Genomic DNA, 21927 nt, shown 5'->3' with positions numbered 1-21927 from the left:
ACCATTGATAACTACTGATTACCATTGATAACTACTGATTACCATTGATAACCATTGATTACCATTGATTACCACTGATTACCGAAGCTGTTCATTGCTTTTGATAACAAGCTGATTCAAAATTCATTAACAAGTTTTCTTGTCACATTTTCATCTCATTCCAAGTTATTTAAATTCATTCTATAATTTTCCTGTTGGTGTCCTGTTCAGACCGTCAACGGTGGGGTGTAAGCCTGTAGTGATGCAGGTCTCAGACATTCGGGGACCCCTGCAAGCACAGATCTGTTGCTAACAAACCATGTATCATAATCCGATCAAATCTGGAATATGCACCCATGGTCATAGGGTTCTGGCCTTCCTAAGGGACACAACTCTACACATCAAATTGAGGCGTTCCCAACTCATCTCAGGAAAAACTTATGTAATATAATACATAATGATCCCTGTTTTGATTGGCTGAGAATGATTGGTAGTCAAGTAGTCACATCGACACTTATTGTACGTTGTGATATCAAAACAAGCCTCTTGTGCCTTCGACATCCTACTTTTTACTTTTTCTCTGTCTCCCAATCGTCACATATCCTAACTATCAGCCTAAAATGCATCTCTTCACAAGCTTCCCCATCTTCCTGAGGCAAGAGAGTTAACTGACTTTAAAAGTCCAGTTTCCACCCTTGCCGAACTAGGCTGGAATTCCTGGGCCCGATCATAGCGTCACCAGTGGCTATTGCAAGTAATGTCCTTTCTATGCCTCTCCTATCAACCAATCAGATTCAACCTCTCGTATCACTTGCATTTGCTTCAAACAAGACGGTGGCGCCCAGTCAAGACGATCTGATCGATAATCAAAATCTATATTGTGATCAAACGAGTCTTACATCGCGAAGTGCATCAAATCACGTGAGCACCTTGATTAAAAACATGAAAAGATATAGAAAATATCTGTTGTCAACAAGTTAGCAGTGCACATGCTTTGCAAATCCTGCAGTCGACCGAAATTTGCATGACACTTTACGAACCGGATTTCGATTTCGGTGCGCGATTTTGATTGGACTATGCATAGACTCGTTAGCCCAGCCAAAATGTAACTCCATAATACCAGCCTATTTCGGCAAGGGTGGAAACTGGACTTTTATAGTCAGTTAACTCTCTTGCCTCGGGAAGATGAAGCTTCCCTAGCCAAACATTTAGTCACAGAAATATTCACAAAATACAAAACGTAATCTAATTTGAGCCAAGAACAATACATAATTTCCGACACAATCTAGACTTGCAAAATCTAGACTTGGAATCAGTTTCTCATCTATTTTCTGGGACACAGAGTAAAGCTTCTCTAATGACGAACCGATTGAGAGTCTGGCAAGATACGTTCTTGTTACATCAGGATAAAAGGGTAAGATTTCTGATAATTCCTTATGGGGGAAGAACCAGGCATATAAATACTGGGTAGGCCAAACCTGGTCCCAGCACTGGTTCAACACATACTACTCAATTTTTGATAGGGATATTCAGATTTGTCATTCTATTTAAATACCGTATTCGACGTAATAAGCGCCCATGGAGATATTTGCTAATATATTGGCTAGTGAACAATCCCAATTAGCACCTCTTCCGATTGATCAATGTACACAAGACTTATTTATTCGTGCATAATACGCACTCGTGTGTTATATGCACCCTTATTATGGGCAATTCAATTCTGGATAAATATATCTGTCATGTATAATACACACAGACTTTTATTTTGTGTAATTTCAGGCTGTCAGCATAAACCACGAAATTTACAATCTTTCAACTCTGTTTTTTTTTCTCCAAAATTTTATTCTAATAAGAGCCCCCTATTTCAAATTTTGAGAGCGCCCTTGGCGCTTATTACGTCAAATTCGGTATACACTGGACATTATGAGAGTCAGTCTTGTGTATCAGGGAAATATAAAATATTCCTATCAAAAGCGGTGTGGTATAAATGGTGCACTGGGACCTGTTCAGCCTGAATCAATGCTGGGTCGCGAGTTTCGAATCTACAGCAGCAGTTTCACTTGCTTAAGATATAATTAAAAACGTATAATCTTAAAGGCCAACGGCAAGAGTTGGCTTCACATGGAATAATAATAATAATAGTAATAATAATCTATTCATATCGTGCTGACTTCCATCCAGGCTGCTCACAGGCGCTATATATTATTATTACCCTGGTCAACGGATCAGTGTGACTCAATTATCGATCTCAGCTCCCTGGGGAGTATACAACCCAAGCTGCCTGTGAGGCGCTAGAAGGTTAACAGCCACATTACCATCTCATCCTACCGGGTACCCATTTACTGCTGGGTGAACAGAGCCAAATACTGAACATCACTTGTCTAAGGAGACTAAAGAACTAAACATAGATTCCAAATTTGGATTAATGACAACACGTGTATGGTTACTACCTGGGCAATACAATCTAATTATAATAAGATGTTTTACTCCAAAACAAGATACCTCACTGCGTGAAGATCTGAGAACACATCCATTGGAGGATGCTTCAGGCAAACCTGGAGAATACATTGACTGCCAAAACTTGAGCCCATCAGATTTCTAAAATGATTCAGCTTCATTTTTTACATTACTCCTCAACTGATAACAATCTTATCAAAGAAAACCCATGCTTGCCATAAAAGGCTACTATGCTTGTCGTAAAAGGCGACTAACGGGATCGGGTGGTCAGACTTGCTGACTTGGTTGATGCATGTCATCGTATCCCAACTGCGTGGATCGATGCTCATGATGTCAATCACTGGATTGTAAATAATCGAGTCTGGACCAGATCACCGTCCTACAGCTTGAATATTGCTGAGTTCGGCGTCAAACAACAAACAAACAAACAAACAAACAATCCTGGTGGGTCACATTTGTTCTAAGATATAGAATTCAGATATGAATCCTTCACTCACTTGTACCGAGAATTAAGGTTTCACGTGACTTCCTATGGAGGTGTGGTCAGATCCCTTCATGCAGAAAGGTATTACTTGAAGGAGATAGCTGGCAATACATCAGGCACTGAGAGAATACTATGTAACTTAACTGACCTGTCCATTGTCAAAAAGTGAAACAACTTTAATTCTTGACAATACGATTGCTGGTGAAAGTGCCTGAACAATGGCTCCGGAGTATTAGAGATCCGGCATAACTGTGTTGGTGTATACAAGTATTGAATACGATCACATATAACCATTATATTCCCTCCAATCCGAGGTCGAGTGGTAGAGTGTCTGTCCAGAGAGTGGCAGGTCGGTGGTTACGATGCCTGGCCGTGTCATACCACAAGACATTAAAAGATGGTACTTGTTGTTACCCTGTCTGGCAGTCAGCATTTAGGGGCTAAAACAAGGACTGGTCGGCTCGGAGTCAGTACCCTGTGTCTGAGTGGGGTATCCATCTTAAATTGCAGCATATCTTTGTGAGCTAGCTCCATTAAACAGCCAAAAATCGGGACGAGTACAAGCAGCCACACACACACATGCTGCTATAGAAGTACAATATCTTGGACATGAGGTTACACCCCATTTCACCTCACCGTACCTCATCACCAGTATATTTATTCACTTATTCACCATGTTCACCGATTGGCTGTATCAGGCATATATATCATTCTAGGATGAATAAAAGATAAGGATGTAACATGTTATATAGATGACTTTTTTCTATTGATAACGGTATACAGGAAGCTATTATAGTCATGCTCAGCAAGCAACATCACTTCAACATTCGCGAAGAGATCTAAGCAAAGCAGCTCTCATTACGAATGGTAAAGGGGATTATCTAAACATTAGCTTTGATTGAAACTGTCTCTGCTTAGGGAAAGGTGGACAGAAATATAATAGTCCAAGAAAAGTGTTTGTCTTAGAATAAAGTATGGAAAACTGTGTTCATCAAAATGCCCTTTCTTAGCTTTGAGACCTTTTCACATTATATATATTGATTGTCAGGAGACTCAAGTTCTCTTGCATGTGATTATGACTCTGTCACATTGGATTTCATTCCCTCTGTCTGTTGGTTACATGCTGTTGTTCAGTAATCGGCCCAGTAGATGACTTTCCTTGAACGCTCACAGCTGACCAGAGAGGAGCCAATCGGATTCCACGCACAGGCCATTATTGCATGACTGAAAGAGATTACAGGAAACCCATGAAAACATTCATATAGCAAACTTTTATATAGCATACATTCATACAGCATATATTCGTATAGCATGCATACATATAGCATACATTCATATAGAATACATTTTTATAGCATACATTCTTATACCATACATTCGTATAGCATACATTCATATAGCATATATTTATATAGCATACATTCATATAGCAAACTTTTATATAGCATACATTCATATAGCATACATTCATATAGCATATATTCTTATAGCATACATTCGTATAGCATACATTCATATAGCATACATTAATATAGCATATATTTCTATAGCATACATTCATATAGCATATATTTATACAGGATACATTCATATAGTATACATTCATATCGCATATAGTTATATAGCATACATTCATATAGAACACATTCATATAGCATACATTCATATAGTATACATTCATATAGCATACATTCATATAGCATACATTCATATAGAACACATTCATATAGCACACATTCATATAGCACACATTTATATAGCATACATTCATATAGCATACATTCATATAGCATACATTCATATAGCATACATTCATATAGCATACATTCACATAGCATACATTCATATAGCATACATTCATATAGCACACATTCATATAGCACACATTCATATAGCATACATTCATATAGCATACATTCATATAGCATACATTCATATAGCATACATTCACATAGCATACATTCATATAGCATACATTCATATAGCACACATTCATATAGCACACATTTATATAGCATACATTCATATAGCATACATTCATATAGCATACATTCACATAGCATACATTCATATAGCATACATTCATATAGCACACATTCATATAGCACACATTTATATAGCATACATTCATATAGCATACATTCATATAGCATACATTCATATAGCATACATTCACATAGCATACATTCATATAGCATACATTCATATAGCATACATTCACATAGCATACATTCACATAGCATACATTCACATAGCATACATTCACATAGCATACATTCACATAGCACACATTCACATAGCACACATTCACATAGCATACATTCACATAGCACACATTCACATAGCATACATTCACATAGCACACATTCACATAGCACACATTCACATAGCACACATTCACATAGCACACATTCACATAGCACACATTCACATAGCATACATTCACATAGCACACATTCACATAGCACACATTCACATAGCATACATTCACATAGCACACATTCACATAGCACACATTCACATAGCACACATTCTCATAGCACACATTCACATAGCACACATTCACATAGCATACATTCACATAGCATACATTCACATAGCACACATTCATATAGCACACATTCACATAGCATACATTCACATAGCATACATTCACATAGCATACATTCACATAGAGCATACATTCACATAGCATACATTCACATAGCACACATTCACATAGCACACATTCACATAGCACACATTCACATAGCATACATTCACATTCACATAGCATACATTCACATAGCATACATTCACATAGCACACATTCACATAGCATACATTCACATAGCATACATTCACATAGCATACATTCACATACATTCATATAGCATACATTCACATAGCATACATTCACATAGGATACATTCACATAGCACACATTCACATAGCACACATTCACATAGCACACATTCACATAGCATACATTCACATAGCACACATTCACATAGCATACATTCACATAGCACACATTCACATAGCATACATTCACATAGCACACATTCACATAGCACACATTCACATAGCATACATTCACATAGCATACATTCACATAGCACACATTCACATAGCATACATTCACATAGCACACATTCACATAGCATACATTCACATAGCATACATTCACATAGCACACATTCACATAGCATACATTCACATAGCACACATTCACATAGCTAACATTCACATAGCACACATTCACATAGCACACATTCACATAGCATACATTCACATAGAGCATACATTCACATAGCACACATTCACATAGCATACATTCACATTCACATAGCATACATTCACATAGCACACATTCACATAGCATACATTCACATTCACATAGCATACATTCACATAGCATACATTCACATAGCATACATTCACATAGCACACATTCACATAGCATACATTCACATAGCATACATTCACATAGCACACATTCACATAGCATACATTCACATAGCATACATTCACATAGCACACATTCACATAGCACACATTCACATAGCATACATTCACATAGCACACATTCACATAGCACACATTCACATAGCATACATTCACATAGCACACATTCACATAGCATACATTCACATAGCATACATTCACATAGCATACATTCACATAGCACACATTCACATAGCACACATTCACATAGCATACATTCACATAGCACACATTCACATAGTACACATTCACATAGCATACATTCACATAGCATACATTCACATAGCACACATTCACATAGCACACATTCACATAGCATACATTCACATAGCATACATTCACATAGCACACATTCACATAGCACACATTCACATAGCATACATTCACATAGCATACATTCACATAGCACACATTCACATAGCACACATTCACATAGCATACATTCACATAGCACACATTCACATAGCACACATTCACATAGCACACATTCACATAGCACACATTCACATAGCACACATTCACATAGCATACATTCACATAGCACACATTCACATAGCATACATTCACATAGCACACATTCACATAGCATACATTCACATAGCACACATTCACATAGCATACATTCACATAGCACACATTCACATAGCATACATTCACATAGCACACATTCACATAGCACACATTCACATAGCATACATTCACATAGCAAACATTCACATAGCACACATTCACATAGCATACATTCACATAGCATACATTCACATAGCATACATTCACATAGCACACATTCACATAGCACACATTCACATAGCACACATTCACATAGCACACATTCACATAGCATACATTCACATAGCATACATTCACATAGCATACATTCACATAGCACACATTCACATAGCATACATTCACATAGCATACATTCACATAGCACACATTCACATAGCATACATTCACATAGCATACATTCACATAGCACACATTCACATAGCATACATTCACATAGCACACATTCACATAGCACACATTCACATAGCACACATTCACATTGCATACATTCACATAGCATACATTCACATAGCATACATTCACATAGCACACATTCACATAGCATACATTCACATAGCACACATTCACATAGCACACATTCACATAGCATACATTCACATAGCATACATTCACATAGCACACATTCACATAGCATACATTCACATAGCACACATTCACATAGCACACATTCACATAGCACACATTCACATAACACACATTCACATAGCACACATTCACATAGCACACATTCACATAGCATACATTCACATAGCACACATTCACATAGCACACATTCACATAGCACACATTCACATAGCATACATTCATAGCACACATTCACATAGCATACATTCACATAGCACACATTCACATAGCACACATTCACATAGCATACATTCACATAGCACACATTCACATAGCATACATTCACATGGCACACATTCACATAGCACACATTCACATAGCATACATTCACATAGCACACATTCACATAGCACACATTCACATAGCACACATTCACATAGCACACATTCACATAGCACACATTCACATAGCATACATTCACATAGCACACATTCACATAGCATACATTCACATAGCATACATTCACATAGCACACATTCACATAGCACACAGCACACATTCACATAGCATACATTCACATAGCATACATTCACATAGCACACATTCACATAGCATACATTCTCATAGCACACATTCACATAGCATACATTCACATAGCACACATTCACATAGCACACATTCACATAGCACACATTCACATAGCACACATTCACATAGCACACATTCACATAGCACACATTCACATAGCACACATTCACATAGCACACATTCACATAGCATACATTCACATAGCACACATTCACATAGCACACATTCACATAGCACACATTCACATAGCATACATTCACATAGCATACATTCACATAGCACACATTCACATAGCATACATTCACATAGCACACATTCACATAGCATACATTCACATAGCATACATTCACATAGCACACATTCACATAGCACACATTCACATAGCACACATTCACATAGCACACATTCACATAGCACACATTCACATAGCACACATTCACATAGCACACATTCACATAGCACACATTCACATAGCACACATTCACATAGCATACATTCACATAGCACACATTCACATAGCATACATTCACATAGCACACATTCACATAGCACACATTCACATAGCATACATTCACATAGCACACATTCACATAGCACACATTCACATAGCATACATTCACATAGCACACATTCATACAGACAGAAAACGGGCTCACTGGACAACTATTCTACTCAATGCAAGTCAAAGAACACCCACAACTGGAAGGATGTGTTACAATTCCCACCAGTCATGACTGATAGTCATATCTATACAATACCTATAGCCATATGAAAACAATCAGGTGTTCTTTAACTTTGTTTGAGTAAAGTAATATCCGGGTGTTTCATAAGCTAAGCTAATGAGTCCACATGATAACAATAAATTCGAAGTTCGGGCTAGCAGTGTTAGAAACTAACAGTTTTTGTCCACTAGTCCTTATAATGATAACATATAGCAAAACACTTAAAATGGGCCAATTTCTACTCGTCCTTAGGAAACCTTTACTATTGGGCAGTTTGGTAAGGACTACAGGACTAGTGCCAATTTCTAACGCCTGACTAGTATTTGTCAGGGACAACGCTTATGAAACCTCCCCAGATTGTTACTCCCTGCGACGGTGCAAGACATACATGGTAACCAGTTCTGTACAGTCTTCCGTTCTCACCTATGTTCTTTAAGAAGTTTCTCCACCTTGTTCTTGCCGATGTTCCAGATATACAGCCCTCCATCATTTGAACCAGCAGCTGCAAAGCTGCCATCAGGACTGGAGACAGACACACATGCTCATGTCAGAGGTGCTACAGGATCATTTAGACATACTACGCTACTACAGAGTGAACACACAATGCCATTTAGAAAGTGGTCAAATGGAGCAAATGTTATATTTGGGATAACACTTTCTAAGAAAAGTACAGATTCTCGTACTTTTTTGGGTTGAGTCCCATCCAGGATTCGAGTGAGTGAGTGAGTAAGTATGGTTTTACGCCGCTTTTAGCAATATTCCAGCAATATCACGACGGGGCACACCAGAAATGGGCTTCACACATTGTATCCATGTGGGGAATCAAACCCGGGTCTTTGGCGTGACGAGCGAATGCTTTAACCACTAGGCTACCCGACCGCCCCTCCAGGATTCGAACCCACACTGCCAGAGTGAGGCACCTAATAGCCAGCACACAAAGTCAGCAATCTAACCCACTCAGCCACCGGGTACATCAGGTTCCTATGAGAGATCCTACAAGCTTACTTACTCACTGGTAATGCACAAGAGTAAAATGAGACATGCTTTTTCTGGGTAGCATACAAGAAAACCGCACATGGCAATATTGATAAGAAAAAGTTTTCCGAAATGGGAAATAAAAGTTGTCCATCACTTTATCTAGTAACCCATTATTGCCGATTTTTTAAACATCTCTGACATATAAATTAACTTGTTTTGGGTCTTAAAAGCTATGATTGTCGTAGCGCCAAGATCACAACATGGAATGGAGCCCAGGGTCACATTCAACAAAGTGATCTCAGCACGAAGATGATTGTAATTGGCATCATCATCATCATCATCATCATCATCATCCTGCACTACTATTTACCTGAAAACAGCCCTTGACCAATCACAGCCCACTTTAAACCCATCAGCGCTGTGAACAGAATAAATCCACTCATTAATATTATCAACAAACATATTAACACCTCTACCATGTCTTGAAGGACATGACTGAGTGAAGGAGGATTTTCATTTTTTTATCACTTTATTTCTTTTTGGGTGTACAGGCACTCTCTATGGGTATTGACACATTTCAAAGAGAAATAGTGACTGCAACATAATTACGTTATGGACATATTATTAATGGTGTGTAAACATTTGACATTGTATAAATCTTTCCTATGTAAACAGATAGTGACATGAGTGAGTGAGTTGTGTTTAACGCCACTAATAGTATTGCAGTTATATCGCGACGTGTCAGCTTAATGGGAGGAAAGCCCGAAGTGATGCAGGTCTGAGACGTGATTGTGACATGAAGACCAGAAGGTCAAAAACTTTTATATATTTGCATTCTGAATAGGCAGTGAACTTGTTGAAATGATAAGAATTTGTTGACATAGTCGTCAGACCATTAAAATTTTGTGAACAATTCGTACATTTGTTTTTGTAGATGTATAATTTAGTTATAACGAAAATCAAGTGGAGTGCGTCATATAATTTTTCTTTAAATCAAAATATGATATTTTGCTAATTTATTTCCAATTTTGGGACAGTACGGTTTTTTATCCATGTTATTAGTGAGTGAGTATGGTTTTACGCCGCTCTTAGCAATATTCCAGCAATATCATGGCAGGGGACATTTTGTTACACTAAATACAGTCCGTTATTAAGACAGATTCAGAAATGTGTCGCTGTTCGCTACGGCGGATATAACATGTATCTACAAAGTAAAATTAACATTCAGCGAGTATTGAGCTGTATGCATATTGAGTCGATGCATCGCTGGGCTTTCGCGGAATTAGAAAGGTCAATTGTAACATAATCCATTTCGGAGTAGAGTTAGTGAGTGAGTATTGTTTTACGCCGCTTTTAGCAATATTCCAGCAATATCACGGCGGGGGACACCAGAAATGGGCTTCACACATTGTACCCATGTCAGGAATCGAACCCAGGTCTTCCGTGTGACGAGCGAACGCTTTAACCACTGGGCTACCTTGTCGCCCCTCCATTTCATTAAGCAGTCACCCTGTGCAACAATTTCATTTTCCCATTTTGTTTCACTGTGAACGTTGTCCTTTTAATCAAAACTATTCACTAATTTTGAATTAAATATCTTGCATCCTTTATCTTCCTTATACAGTATCTCTAAATATTGAGGAATAAGGGGCAATTCTACTGGGTTTTCAAAAGATATCGAGTTAGTATGTTCATACTTACAAACTTATTAGATCCTGTCATGGTTAGAACAAACTCTTACTCCTGACACAACTAGAACAAACTCTTAGATCTTGTCACGATCAAGCAAATTGCTTTGCCATAGACCACAGAGTTACCTGTGTCCTTCGGTCAAGAGATAGGATATATACAATCTGCCTACCAAAACGTGGCTGACACTTGGTTCATCCTGAGGTCGATAATCTTCACCGAATCGTCTCGTGTGCAGCACAGCAAACTACACCGGTCTGAAAACAGGGAAATCAGGGCATCTACTTTGTGTTTAATGATGACATAATTATTCCAAACAGACAAATCATTTGCAGAGTTGTAATTCATTTCATTAAGGGGTCTTCCTACTTGTCCAGCACCTATTGTTATAGAATAAAATCACCCAAGCGGGGTGAATGGTAAGACAATGGGGGATTAAGGGGGGCATCTCACAAACTTGGTGACCATCACATGCCCATGCCCTTGAGTGAGTGAGTGAGTTGCGCTTAACTCAGCTTTTAACAGTATTCCAGTTATATCACGGCGTGTCAGCTTAATGTGGGAGGAAAGCCCGAAGTGATGCAGGTCTCAGACGTTTACCACTTCGGCGAAACCCACGAGCACGGGTATGGTGCTGACAAACCTAGAAACATAATCGGGGTGAACTGGGATTCGAACCCACAATCTTAGGTTTCTGGCGTGCCCAAGGGACGCAACTCTGCACAGCGAATCGCGGCGCCTTAGACAACTGGGCCACCTGTGCCCCCGGCTTGTAACAGAAATTACTTTCAATTAACTTGTGTACAGAAACGCATGCTTTAAATGTATAACTCAAATTATAAAAACAGCATGCGTAAATAACAAATGAAGCCTTTTCAGCATGCGTACAAAGGAGCTAATTTCCGAAACACAATTGCAAGATAATTTACTTTCCAAGTCCAGCCTATATATTTAGAACAGTTACATACATCTAAAACATTATTTCATTTTTTTTAAATCTTAAGATGTTCACTAATTTTGGGAAAAACCATTAGAGTGATGAATAGATGAGTGAAAAAATATTGGTTACCCAATGAAAAATATAATAATCCAATTAAAATAGAAACCCTTGGGAAAAACTCAATTGCTCAAAGAGTTATCTGGAACTCTGGAACTAGCTTAGGGAGAAAATCAATGCATGATCTGGTTTATAGTGTTTCAATCTGCAAACATTATGAAAAATTATTACTGAATAATAAACTGCAACCATGGCAACAGCTGTGTGCCTATGGAAGCATAAATATGTCACATCATCGTTTCAAATACTCCAAACGATAATCAAACTGACAAAGCATATAAAACTGGCAATAAAAAAATGTATAAATTCTATACACAAGAATGAGTTATCAGTTACTGTATATATTTACCTGCTTCATGAGCAGGACTATTGATGGCCAGGTTGGATTGTATTGTGGTACTGAGCGAACAGCTTTAATGCATTATGAAATGTGTCAGCTGTGTGCTGTCATTGATTCCAAGCAAAACTTCAACACTCACTGCAGTACAAATACAATGTTGTCATTGCAACATATTACAAGGGCACAGTGTTCAAACTTAATGGGTCCCTGGGGCCCGTTTCACAAAGCAAACTTAGAGAGATATGATGATCGTAACTGCCATACTGTAACGTTGACTTACGAGAGTCTTAGCACTAAGACAATTGTAATTCTTTTATTGTAATGCTGACTTACGAGAATCTTAGCACTAAGACAATCGTAAATCCCATACTGTAACATTGACTTACGAGAATCTTAGCACTAAGACAATCTTAAATCCCATATTGTAACATTGACTTACAAGAATCTTAGCACTAAGACAATCGTAAATCCCATACTGTAACATTGACTTACGAGAATCTTAGCACTAAGACAATCGTAAATCCCATACTGTAACATTGACTGACAAGAATCTTAGCACTAAGACAATCGTAAATCCCATACTGTAACATTCACTTACAAGAATCTTAGCACTAAGACAATCGTAAATCCCATACTGTAACATTGACTTACGAGAATCTTAGCACTAAGACAATAGAAACTCCCATATAGTAACACTGACTTACGAGAATCTTAGAGCTATGATGATCGTAAATCCCATACTGTAACATTCACTTACAAGAATCTAAGCACTAAGACAATCGTAGCTCCCATATTTTAAGATAGACTTATGTTTGTAACACTGACCTATGAGAACCTTATAGCTATGATGAGCATAAATCCCATACCGTAACATTGAATTTTGAGAATCTTAGAGCAAAGATGATTGTAACTCCCATACTGTAACATTGACTTACAAGAATCTTAGCACTAAGACAATCGTAACTCCCATATTGTAACACTGACTTACAAGAATCTTAGAGCTATGATGATCGTAAATCCCATACTTTAACACTGAATTTCGAGAACCTTAGCACAAAGATGATCGTAACTCCTATATTGTAACACTGTCTTACGAGAATCTTAGAGCTATGATGATCGTAAATCCCATACTGTAACATTCACTTACAAGAATCTTAGCACTAAGACAATCGTAGCTCCCATATTTTAAGATAGACTTATGTTTGTAACACTGACTTACGAGAACCTTATAGCTATGATGAGCATAAATCCCATACCGTAACATTGAATTTTGAGAATCTTAGAGAGCTATGTAACTCCCATATTGTAACACTGTCTTACGAGAATCTTAGAGCTATGATGATCGTAAATCCCATACTTTAACACTGAATTTTGAGAACCTTAGCACAAAGATGATCGTAACTCCCATATTGTAACACTGACTTATGAGAATCTTAGCACTAACACAATCGTAACTCCCATATTGTAACACTGTCTTACGAGAATCTTAGAGCTATGATGATCGTAAATCCCATACTTTAACACTGAATTTCGAGAACCTTAGCACAAAGATGATCGTAACTCCCATATTGTACCACTGACTTATGAGAATCTTAGCACTAAGACAATCGTAACAATCATATTTTAAGATAGACTTACGTTTGTACTTGCGAGAACCTTTGAGCTATGATGATCGTAAACCCCATACTTTAACACTGAATTTCGAGAATCTTAGGGCTATGACGATTGTAACTCCAATACTTTAATACTGACTTACGAGAATCTTAGGGCAATGATGATTGTAAATCCCATACTGTAACAATGAATTTCGAGAATATTAGCCCAAAGACAATCCTAACTCCCAAACTGTAACACTGACTTACGAGAATCTTAGCACTTAGACAATCGTAACTCCCATATTTTAAGATAAACTTACGAAAGTCGTAGCACTAAAAATTCAGAGGTAGCCAAATGACTACCTGACTAAGTTCTATTGCTACACATATGTAGACACAAAAATAACCACGTCTGCTACTAATCATACTCGTAAATAATTCCTCCTAAAGTCAACAATGAACCCAAATACATAAATATTAATGTAATAAGTATTTTATTTTACTTGATAGTTTATTGGATAAGCAAGGATATACCTATATAATCTAGTAACATAAATTGCATCATTGTTCGAGTCACAAATAACAAAACTCAAGTACAGTTTCCACATATATACAATTCGAAGACTAGTGCTATGACTTGTACATATAATACCCTTTAAGGTAGGGGGTACAATAAGCAATTCTGAAAGGTCAGATAGGTACAACTTTTAGTGATCACAAACACACATGGCATCACCCTTGTCTATAAGCGACCACGTCAGAATTGATCATCGGGGACCGGACAAACGACTAGGATAATTGTTATCATTATCAAAATGCCAAACATATCATGTATATTTTATATTCCCCACCTCGCGTGATGACTTGTTGGCTGGTTGGTTGGTTGGTTTTTTAACGCCGCACTCAGCAATATTCCAGCTATATGACAGCAGTCTGTAAATAATCGAGTCTGGACCAGACAATCAAGTGATTGACATCATGAGCATGGATCCACGCAATTGTGATCGATGACAGGCATCAACCAAGTCAGCGAGCCTGACCACCCGATCCCGTTAGTCGCCTTTTACGACAAGCATAGTCGCCTTTTACGGCAAGCATGGGTTGCTGAAGACCTGTTCTACCCGGAATCTTCACGGGTAGGTGATGACTTGTATGTATCCTTGGCACACTACCTGGAGCTAGATCTAGCGATGTCAGCCGTCCCTGCAGCATGATTTCGTTAGCGCTAGAATCTGACCGGGTGTCCCAGAACCGGACACGCTTGTCGAAGTGGCCGCTGATGATGTTGTTCCCGTGCAGCGTCACCAGGTCATTGCAACTTGACCCCGCAAATATTGTCTTTATACCTGAAAGTACAGCAAAAGTTTCATTCAGCACATTTGATCTCAACCTATGGCACTTCTGGCCAGAAGAAAGGAAGCACTCGGACAGTGATGTGGCATTCTGTAGAAAAAAACAGTTCGACCTCAATTTCTGAGTGATATGTCTTCTTGGTGTCATGTACCACACCCCACACTCCGGTGCAGTGGTGACTTAGCGTAACACCACTGCCACGGGCTTATTTGCACATCACATGACCAGACTTTTCTCTTGTTTGTAAACAAACGCTCGTCCTCTGATATCAGAACAGTCTGGCCTTATGCAAGCCTATTGGGGCGCTTTACATATTGTTTTGCATTTATTATATAGATATGCTACTAGAACTGCGACAGTGAAGTGCATGACAATATATCTACCGTATTCGATGTAATAAGCGCCCAGGGCGCTCTCAAAATTAGAAATAGGGGGCTCTTATTAGAATATTATTTTGGTGAAAAAGTTGAAAGTTGAGAGTTGAAAGATAAATTTTCGTGGTTATGCTGACAGCCTGAAATGTATATACAACAAATATATTTTTCAAGAATTTAATTGCCCATAATTAAGGGTGCATATAACACATGAGTGTGTATTATACATGAATAAATAAGTCTTTTGTACATTGATCAATCGGAAGGGGTGCAAATTGGGATTGTTCACAAGCCAATATATTAGCAAATATCGCCGTGGGCGCTTATTAGAGCGGGGCGCTTATTATGTCGAATACGGTATTTACATCAAAGTGACCATATCGCTAGCTCTCCGTAGGGCTTTGATGACAGCTGATGTAAACAAAGGATAACTATGCAAATGGAAATAGTTTTTCATGATTTCGGACATTTTCTCAATGAAAGTTAACCATTCTACGACATATCTAAATGTATAGACTTGTCAAATTATCAAGAGCTGAAAAACATATGCAATTTTTTGAATGGACTATGGACTGTCAAATGGCGCTGTCCTATGGCAGATGTCCAAGGCTGGCCACATGGAACTCTGGGTGGCCACACCCATCATGTTCACAGGTTGGTTGGTTGGTTGGTTGTTTTACACCACACACAGCAATATTCCAGCTGTATGATGGCGGTCTGTAAATAATCGAGTATGGACAAGACAATCCTGTGATTGATATCATAAGCATCGATCCACACAACTGGGATCGATGACATGCATCAACCAAGTCAGTGAGCCTGACCACCCGATCCCGTTAGTCGCCTCATACGACAAGCATTGTCACCTTTGATGACATGATCACTTCACTGGACAGCGGACCCTTGAAGATCCGGGGTTGAATAGGTCTTCAGCAACCCATGCTTGCCGTAAAAGGTGACCATGCTTGTCGTAAGAAGCGACTAACAGGATCGGGTGGTCAGGCTTGCTGACTTGGTTGATGCATGTCATAGATGTCAATTGCGTGGATGGATCCTCATGATGTCAATCACTGGATTGTCTGGTCCAGACTCGAGTATTTACAGACCGCCGTCATATAGCTGGAATGTTGCTGAGTGCGGCGTAAACAACAAACAAAAAAAGCACAGAACAGGGCCCTGGATTGAAGAATTATGTCTGGACAACATTGATTTTGTGGTTCCTGGATATGGTGGCATAAATTCAATGATTATCAAGGGGACATAACTCAAACCCACACTTGACCCAGCTGGAACTAACATGAATAACAGTGAGTCAATAAAAGTTTGATAATTCATGAAAAAAAAATAACATTACACCCCTAAATTTGAAAACTTGTAATCCCGCAGCAATATTTAATACAATCTATTACCCTCATCCAACACCAACCCCTACACTTGCATCCTTGCATCAGAACCTGTCTGAATCATAAAATTTTAATCGCAAATGATTCCATTGCATTTGATTGGCTAACCAAACAATATATTTGAATTTATATTCGCATAAATTTAAAAAAAAAATTGAATTAGACCATGTCCATTTGTAGAGTACTCTTTCCTGACTCGCTGATAAAAGGATGGGGAGGGCTTGGACTGCGTTATTCATGTCCTCATTGGTTCTTGATTTGGGGGGGCGGTCGGGTAGCCTAGTGGTTAAAGCGTTCGCTCGTCACGCCGAAGACCCGGGTTCGATTCCCGACATGGGTACAATGTGTGAAGCTCATTTCTGGTGTCCCCCGCCGTGATATTGCTGGAATATTGCTAAAAGCGGCGTAAAACCATACTCACTCACTCACTTGATTTGGGGAACCATGTGGTCTGTAGGTGACAGGTAAACACAGAGATACTCACACGCCCTGCTGTGGAGGTCCCACACCTTGAGCGTCCTGTCATGGCTTCCCGACACAACCTTGTTGGTGTCCCCAAGGAACTTGGCTGCCAGCACCTTGCCACTGTGACCTGTCAGTGTGTGCTGCAATCCGTTGAGCAATACAATATATATAACAGGGCCTACAGGTACTAACTGTATTGAATATAAGGGTCTAACATGATATCACACATATTGTATACCAGGGTCTAACACGTTATCTTACATATTATATACCAGGGTGTAAGAAATTATTGAAGAAAATACCACACATATTGGACCCAAGAAGATCCAGGGTAGAATAGGTCTTCAGCAACCCATGCTTGCCGTAAAAGGCGACTACTCTTGTCGTAAGAGGCGACTGAAGGGATCGGGTGGTCAGACTCGCTGACTTGGTTGATGCATGTCATCGATCCCAATTGCGTGAGTCGATACTCATGATGTCAATCACTGGATTGTCTGGTTCAGACTCGATTATTTACAGACCGCTGTCATATAGCTGGAATATTGCTGAGTGCGGCGTTAAACAACAAACAAATTAACGAAACATACATATTGTATTTCCCAAGAGAGGAAAAACATGAATTCTGGCACAGGTTTTGTCACATCAAATACCTACATGAATGTAATACTTTAACTCTCAATAATTACCTCTTCTCTCTTTGGAAATCAGTATCAAGAAACTAACTGGGACAACTTAACATCTACAATGATAGTGTGTGACCTCATTACCATAGTAACATTGAGATACTGTGTTACATCAACAATGAGAGTCTGTGACCTCATTACCATAGTAACATTGAGATACTGTGTTACATCAACAATGAGAGTCTGTGACCTCATTACCATAGTAACATTGAGATACTGTGTTACATCAACAATGAGAGTCTGTGACCTCATTACCATAGTAACATTGAGATACTGTGTTACATCAACAATGAGAGTCGGTGACCTCATTACCATAGTAACATTGAGATACTGTGTTACATCAACAATGATAGTCTGTGACCTCATTACCATAGTAACATTGAGATACGTATCACATCAACAATGAGAGTCGGTGACCTCATTACCATAGTAACATTGAGATACGGTATCACATCAACAATGAGAGTCTGTGACCTCATTACCATAGTAACATTGAGATACGGTATCACATCAACTATTTGTATTACATCAAGAGCATGTGAATCATTATAAAACTTGTTCCATATGGATTTTCATTAACTGTTATTTCTAACCACATCAAAACAATCTATATATTTACCCGTAATCGCTGATCTGTCACTGACCAGACTCGACTTGCAAAGTCATTAGAAGCACCAAGGATTAAGCTGTCCTGAAACAAACAAATACTCGTGAAATAGTGTTGAAGTTCCTCGTCAAGTCACGAATGAATTGATTTTGTAAATCCTGAGCCATGGCACTTATTCATGAGGGACAGGTGAGTGAGTGAGTGAGTGAGTTGGGTTTAACGCCGCTTTTAACATTATTCCAGTTATATCACGGCATGTCAGCTTAATGTGGGAGGAAAGCCCGAAGTGATGCAGGTCTCAGACGATTACCACTTCGGTGAAACCCACGAGCACGGGTATGGTGCTGACAAACCTAGAAACATAATTGGGGCGAACCGGGATTCGAACCCACAATCATAGGTTTCTGGCGTGCCCAAGGGACGCAACTCTGCACAGCGAATCGCGGCGCCTTAATTTGATGTTTCCTCATATTTCTCCTTAGTTCTTCTGTTCTGAGAAAATGTAAGTTTCCTGTAGGGCTGGGACGGGTAACTCGGGTACTCAGGTACTCGGGTCGCGTGGGTCCTGAGTAGGACCCGGGTACCCACAGGACTACCCGTACCCGTGGTTAGTTACATGATATATTGTTTAATGACAAAACTCACTATAGCTCAGTGGTTACACTACAAGTCGCTAATGTTCGCATTTCTTTCTGACGATGCACACATTCCTTTTGACTTGTATATGTTTGAGTAAAGATAAAGCTTCAGTCAACTTCAGTGTACACATGATCTGATCGTTTGATACATGTATCTAATAATTTTGGCCAGGGCTGAGGTAAAACAATTCCCAATAAGACATTTTGTTCCCAACTCGAGACCTGCAGTGGGTACCCGGGTAGGGTCGGGAAATAGGGGGTCGGGTACCCGGGTAGTAAATGTGGACTCCTTGAAGCCCTAGTTTCCTGAACTCAACTGGAGAAGTGAAATAAAATGATCATGATTTCATGAAAAATGGATGACTTCATCATGTGCATCAGTGCGTTCATATGCAGGGATGCCAACCCTAATTGAAGCTTTGGGGTTATCAGTGGTGTAAAAAAGTGTAATTCCATGTGAAAAAGAATAATGTTAAGAGAATCATGCCATGATGCTGGTTTTCACTCCGACATTTTCGATAGATCTTTACGTACATGAAGCATGTACACATGCACTGATGCTAGTAATGAAGCCTAAATTCACCTTTACCCATGCACTTATTGGCAATATTCCAGCCACATAATTGTGGATGACACCAAGAACAGGCTTCACGCAGTGTGACCATGGTGGGAATCGAACCCAAGGTTTTGGCTGGTGAGCCAGTAGTTGGTTGCTTGGATTGTTGTTTAACGCCGCACTCAGCAATATTCCAGCTATACGCGGGCGGTCTGTAAATAATCAAGTCTGGACCAGACAATCCAGTGAGTGGAATCATGAACATCGATCCACGCAATTGAGATACGATGACATGCAGCAACCAAGTCAGCGAGCCTGACCACCTGATCCCGTTAGTCACCTCTTACGACAAGCATAGTCGCCTTTTACGGCAAGCATGGGTTGCTGAAGACCTATTCTACCCCGGATCTTCATGGGTCAAGACAGTCGTTCAATTGTCTCCCTTTGAATGAGTTGCCCGACCTCAATAGACGACACAATCTCATTAAACACAAACACTTGTTGAAACCCACTAATTAGGAAATCAGTCTGCGAATATAGCAACAAGTCCAAAATCTGAGTCTAGTAACATTCTGTTCAGCCTAGGCTCAGTTAACAATAATCAATATAATAACACTAAATTCTACTGAAAATTATGCTAAGAGCTATGGTCATGATAGTAGTCTCAAATATTTTTGGCACTAAATATTCGCCCATAGTGTATTCGTTGCAGCCCTACTCAGCGCTAAGAACATTTGATGGAATGGATCCCAGGAAAGAAGACATAATCAGCATTGTTTTGTGTCAGTGAAGACAGCCACCTACTTCAATGTCAAACTCTATCGCCATGATCCCGGCATTGCTACCCGTCAGGATGCCCTTTTGTTCACATTTGCCTGGAACAAAAAAAATTCTTGTTTACAACAAATACCTGGAGGCATGGTGATGTAGCGGCCATAAAATGTCCGATTTGAACCACAGACCTTCTGCCTGTCCACATGGCTAAAGAGGTTGTGGCATGACTCCATCCTCTGCTACCCCATTTCGGCAGCTCGGCTCCTGAGAGTTTCCAGGGCTTCGGTCCTGCCCGTGACTGAAGCACATGTTGGTTGGTTGGTTTGTTGTTTAACGCTGCACTCAGCAATATTCCAGCTATATGACAGCAGTCTGTAAATAATCGAGTCTGGACCAGACAAACCAGTGATTAATATCATGAGCATCGATCCACGTAATTGGGATCGATGAGATGCATCAACCAAGTCAGCGAGGCTGACCACCAGATCCTGTAAGTCGCCTTTTACGACAAGCATAGTCGCCTTTTACGGCAAGCATGGGTTGCTGAAGACCTATTCTACCCCGG

The 21927-nt window shown here is 39.3% G+C and overlaps 1 protein-coding gene across 2 annotated transcripts in view; it reads right to left on the bottom strand.

Moving 5' to 3' along the window:
• Positions 1 to 2801: 2801 nt before the first annotated feature.
• Positions 2802 to 21927, bottom strand: part of LOC124144051 (autophagy-related protein 16-1-like) — a 36488-nt gene continuing 17362 nt past the window's right edge. For both annotated transcript variants that reach the window (XM_048384937.1, XM_048384938.1), the window contains exons 10-17: positions 21393 to 21463; positions 19407 to 19478; positions 18124 to 18244; positions 15682 to 15855; positions 11690 to 11774; positions 10199 to 10246; positions 9274 to 9372; positions 2802 to 4144 (exon numbers count right to left, since the gene is read on the bottom strand). In XM_048384937.1, coding sequence (XP_048240894.1) covers positions 4051 to 4144; positions 9274 to 9372; positions 10199 to 10246; positions 11690 to 11774; positions 15682 to 15855; positions 18124 to 18244; positions 19407 to 19478; positions 21393 to 21463 — 764 coding nt within the window. In that variant the 3' untranslated portion in view covers positions 2802 to 4050. The remainder of the gene's footprint in view (positions 4145 to 9273; positions 9373 to 10198; positions 10247 to 11689; positions 11775 to 15681; positions 15856 to 18123; positions 18245 to 19406; positions 19479 to 21392; positions 21464 to 21927) is intronic.

The sequence above is a fragment of the Haliotis rufescens genome, unplaced genomic scaffold (assembly GCF_023055435.1).
Source record: "Haliotis rufescens isolate VD_foot unplaced genomic scaffold, xgHalRufe1.0.p SCAF_52, whole genome shotgun sequence".
In the NCBI taxonomy this organism is placed as follows: domain Eukaryota; kingdom Metazoa; phylum Mollusca; class Gastropoda; order Lepetellida; family Haliotidae; genus Haliotis; species Haliotis rufescens.
This window is presented reverse-complemented; position numbering and strand designations above follow the sequence as displayed.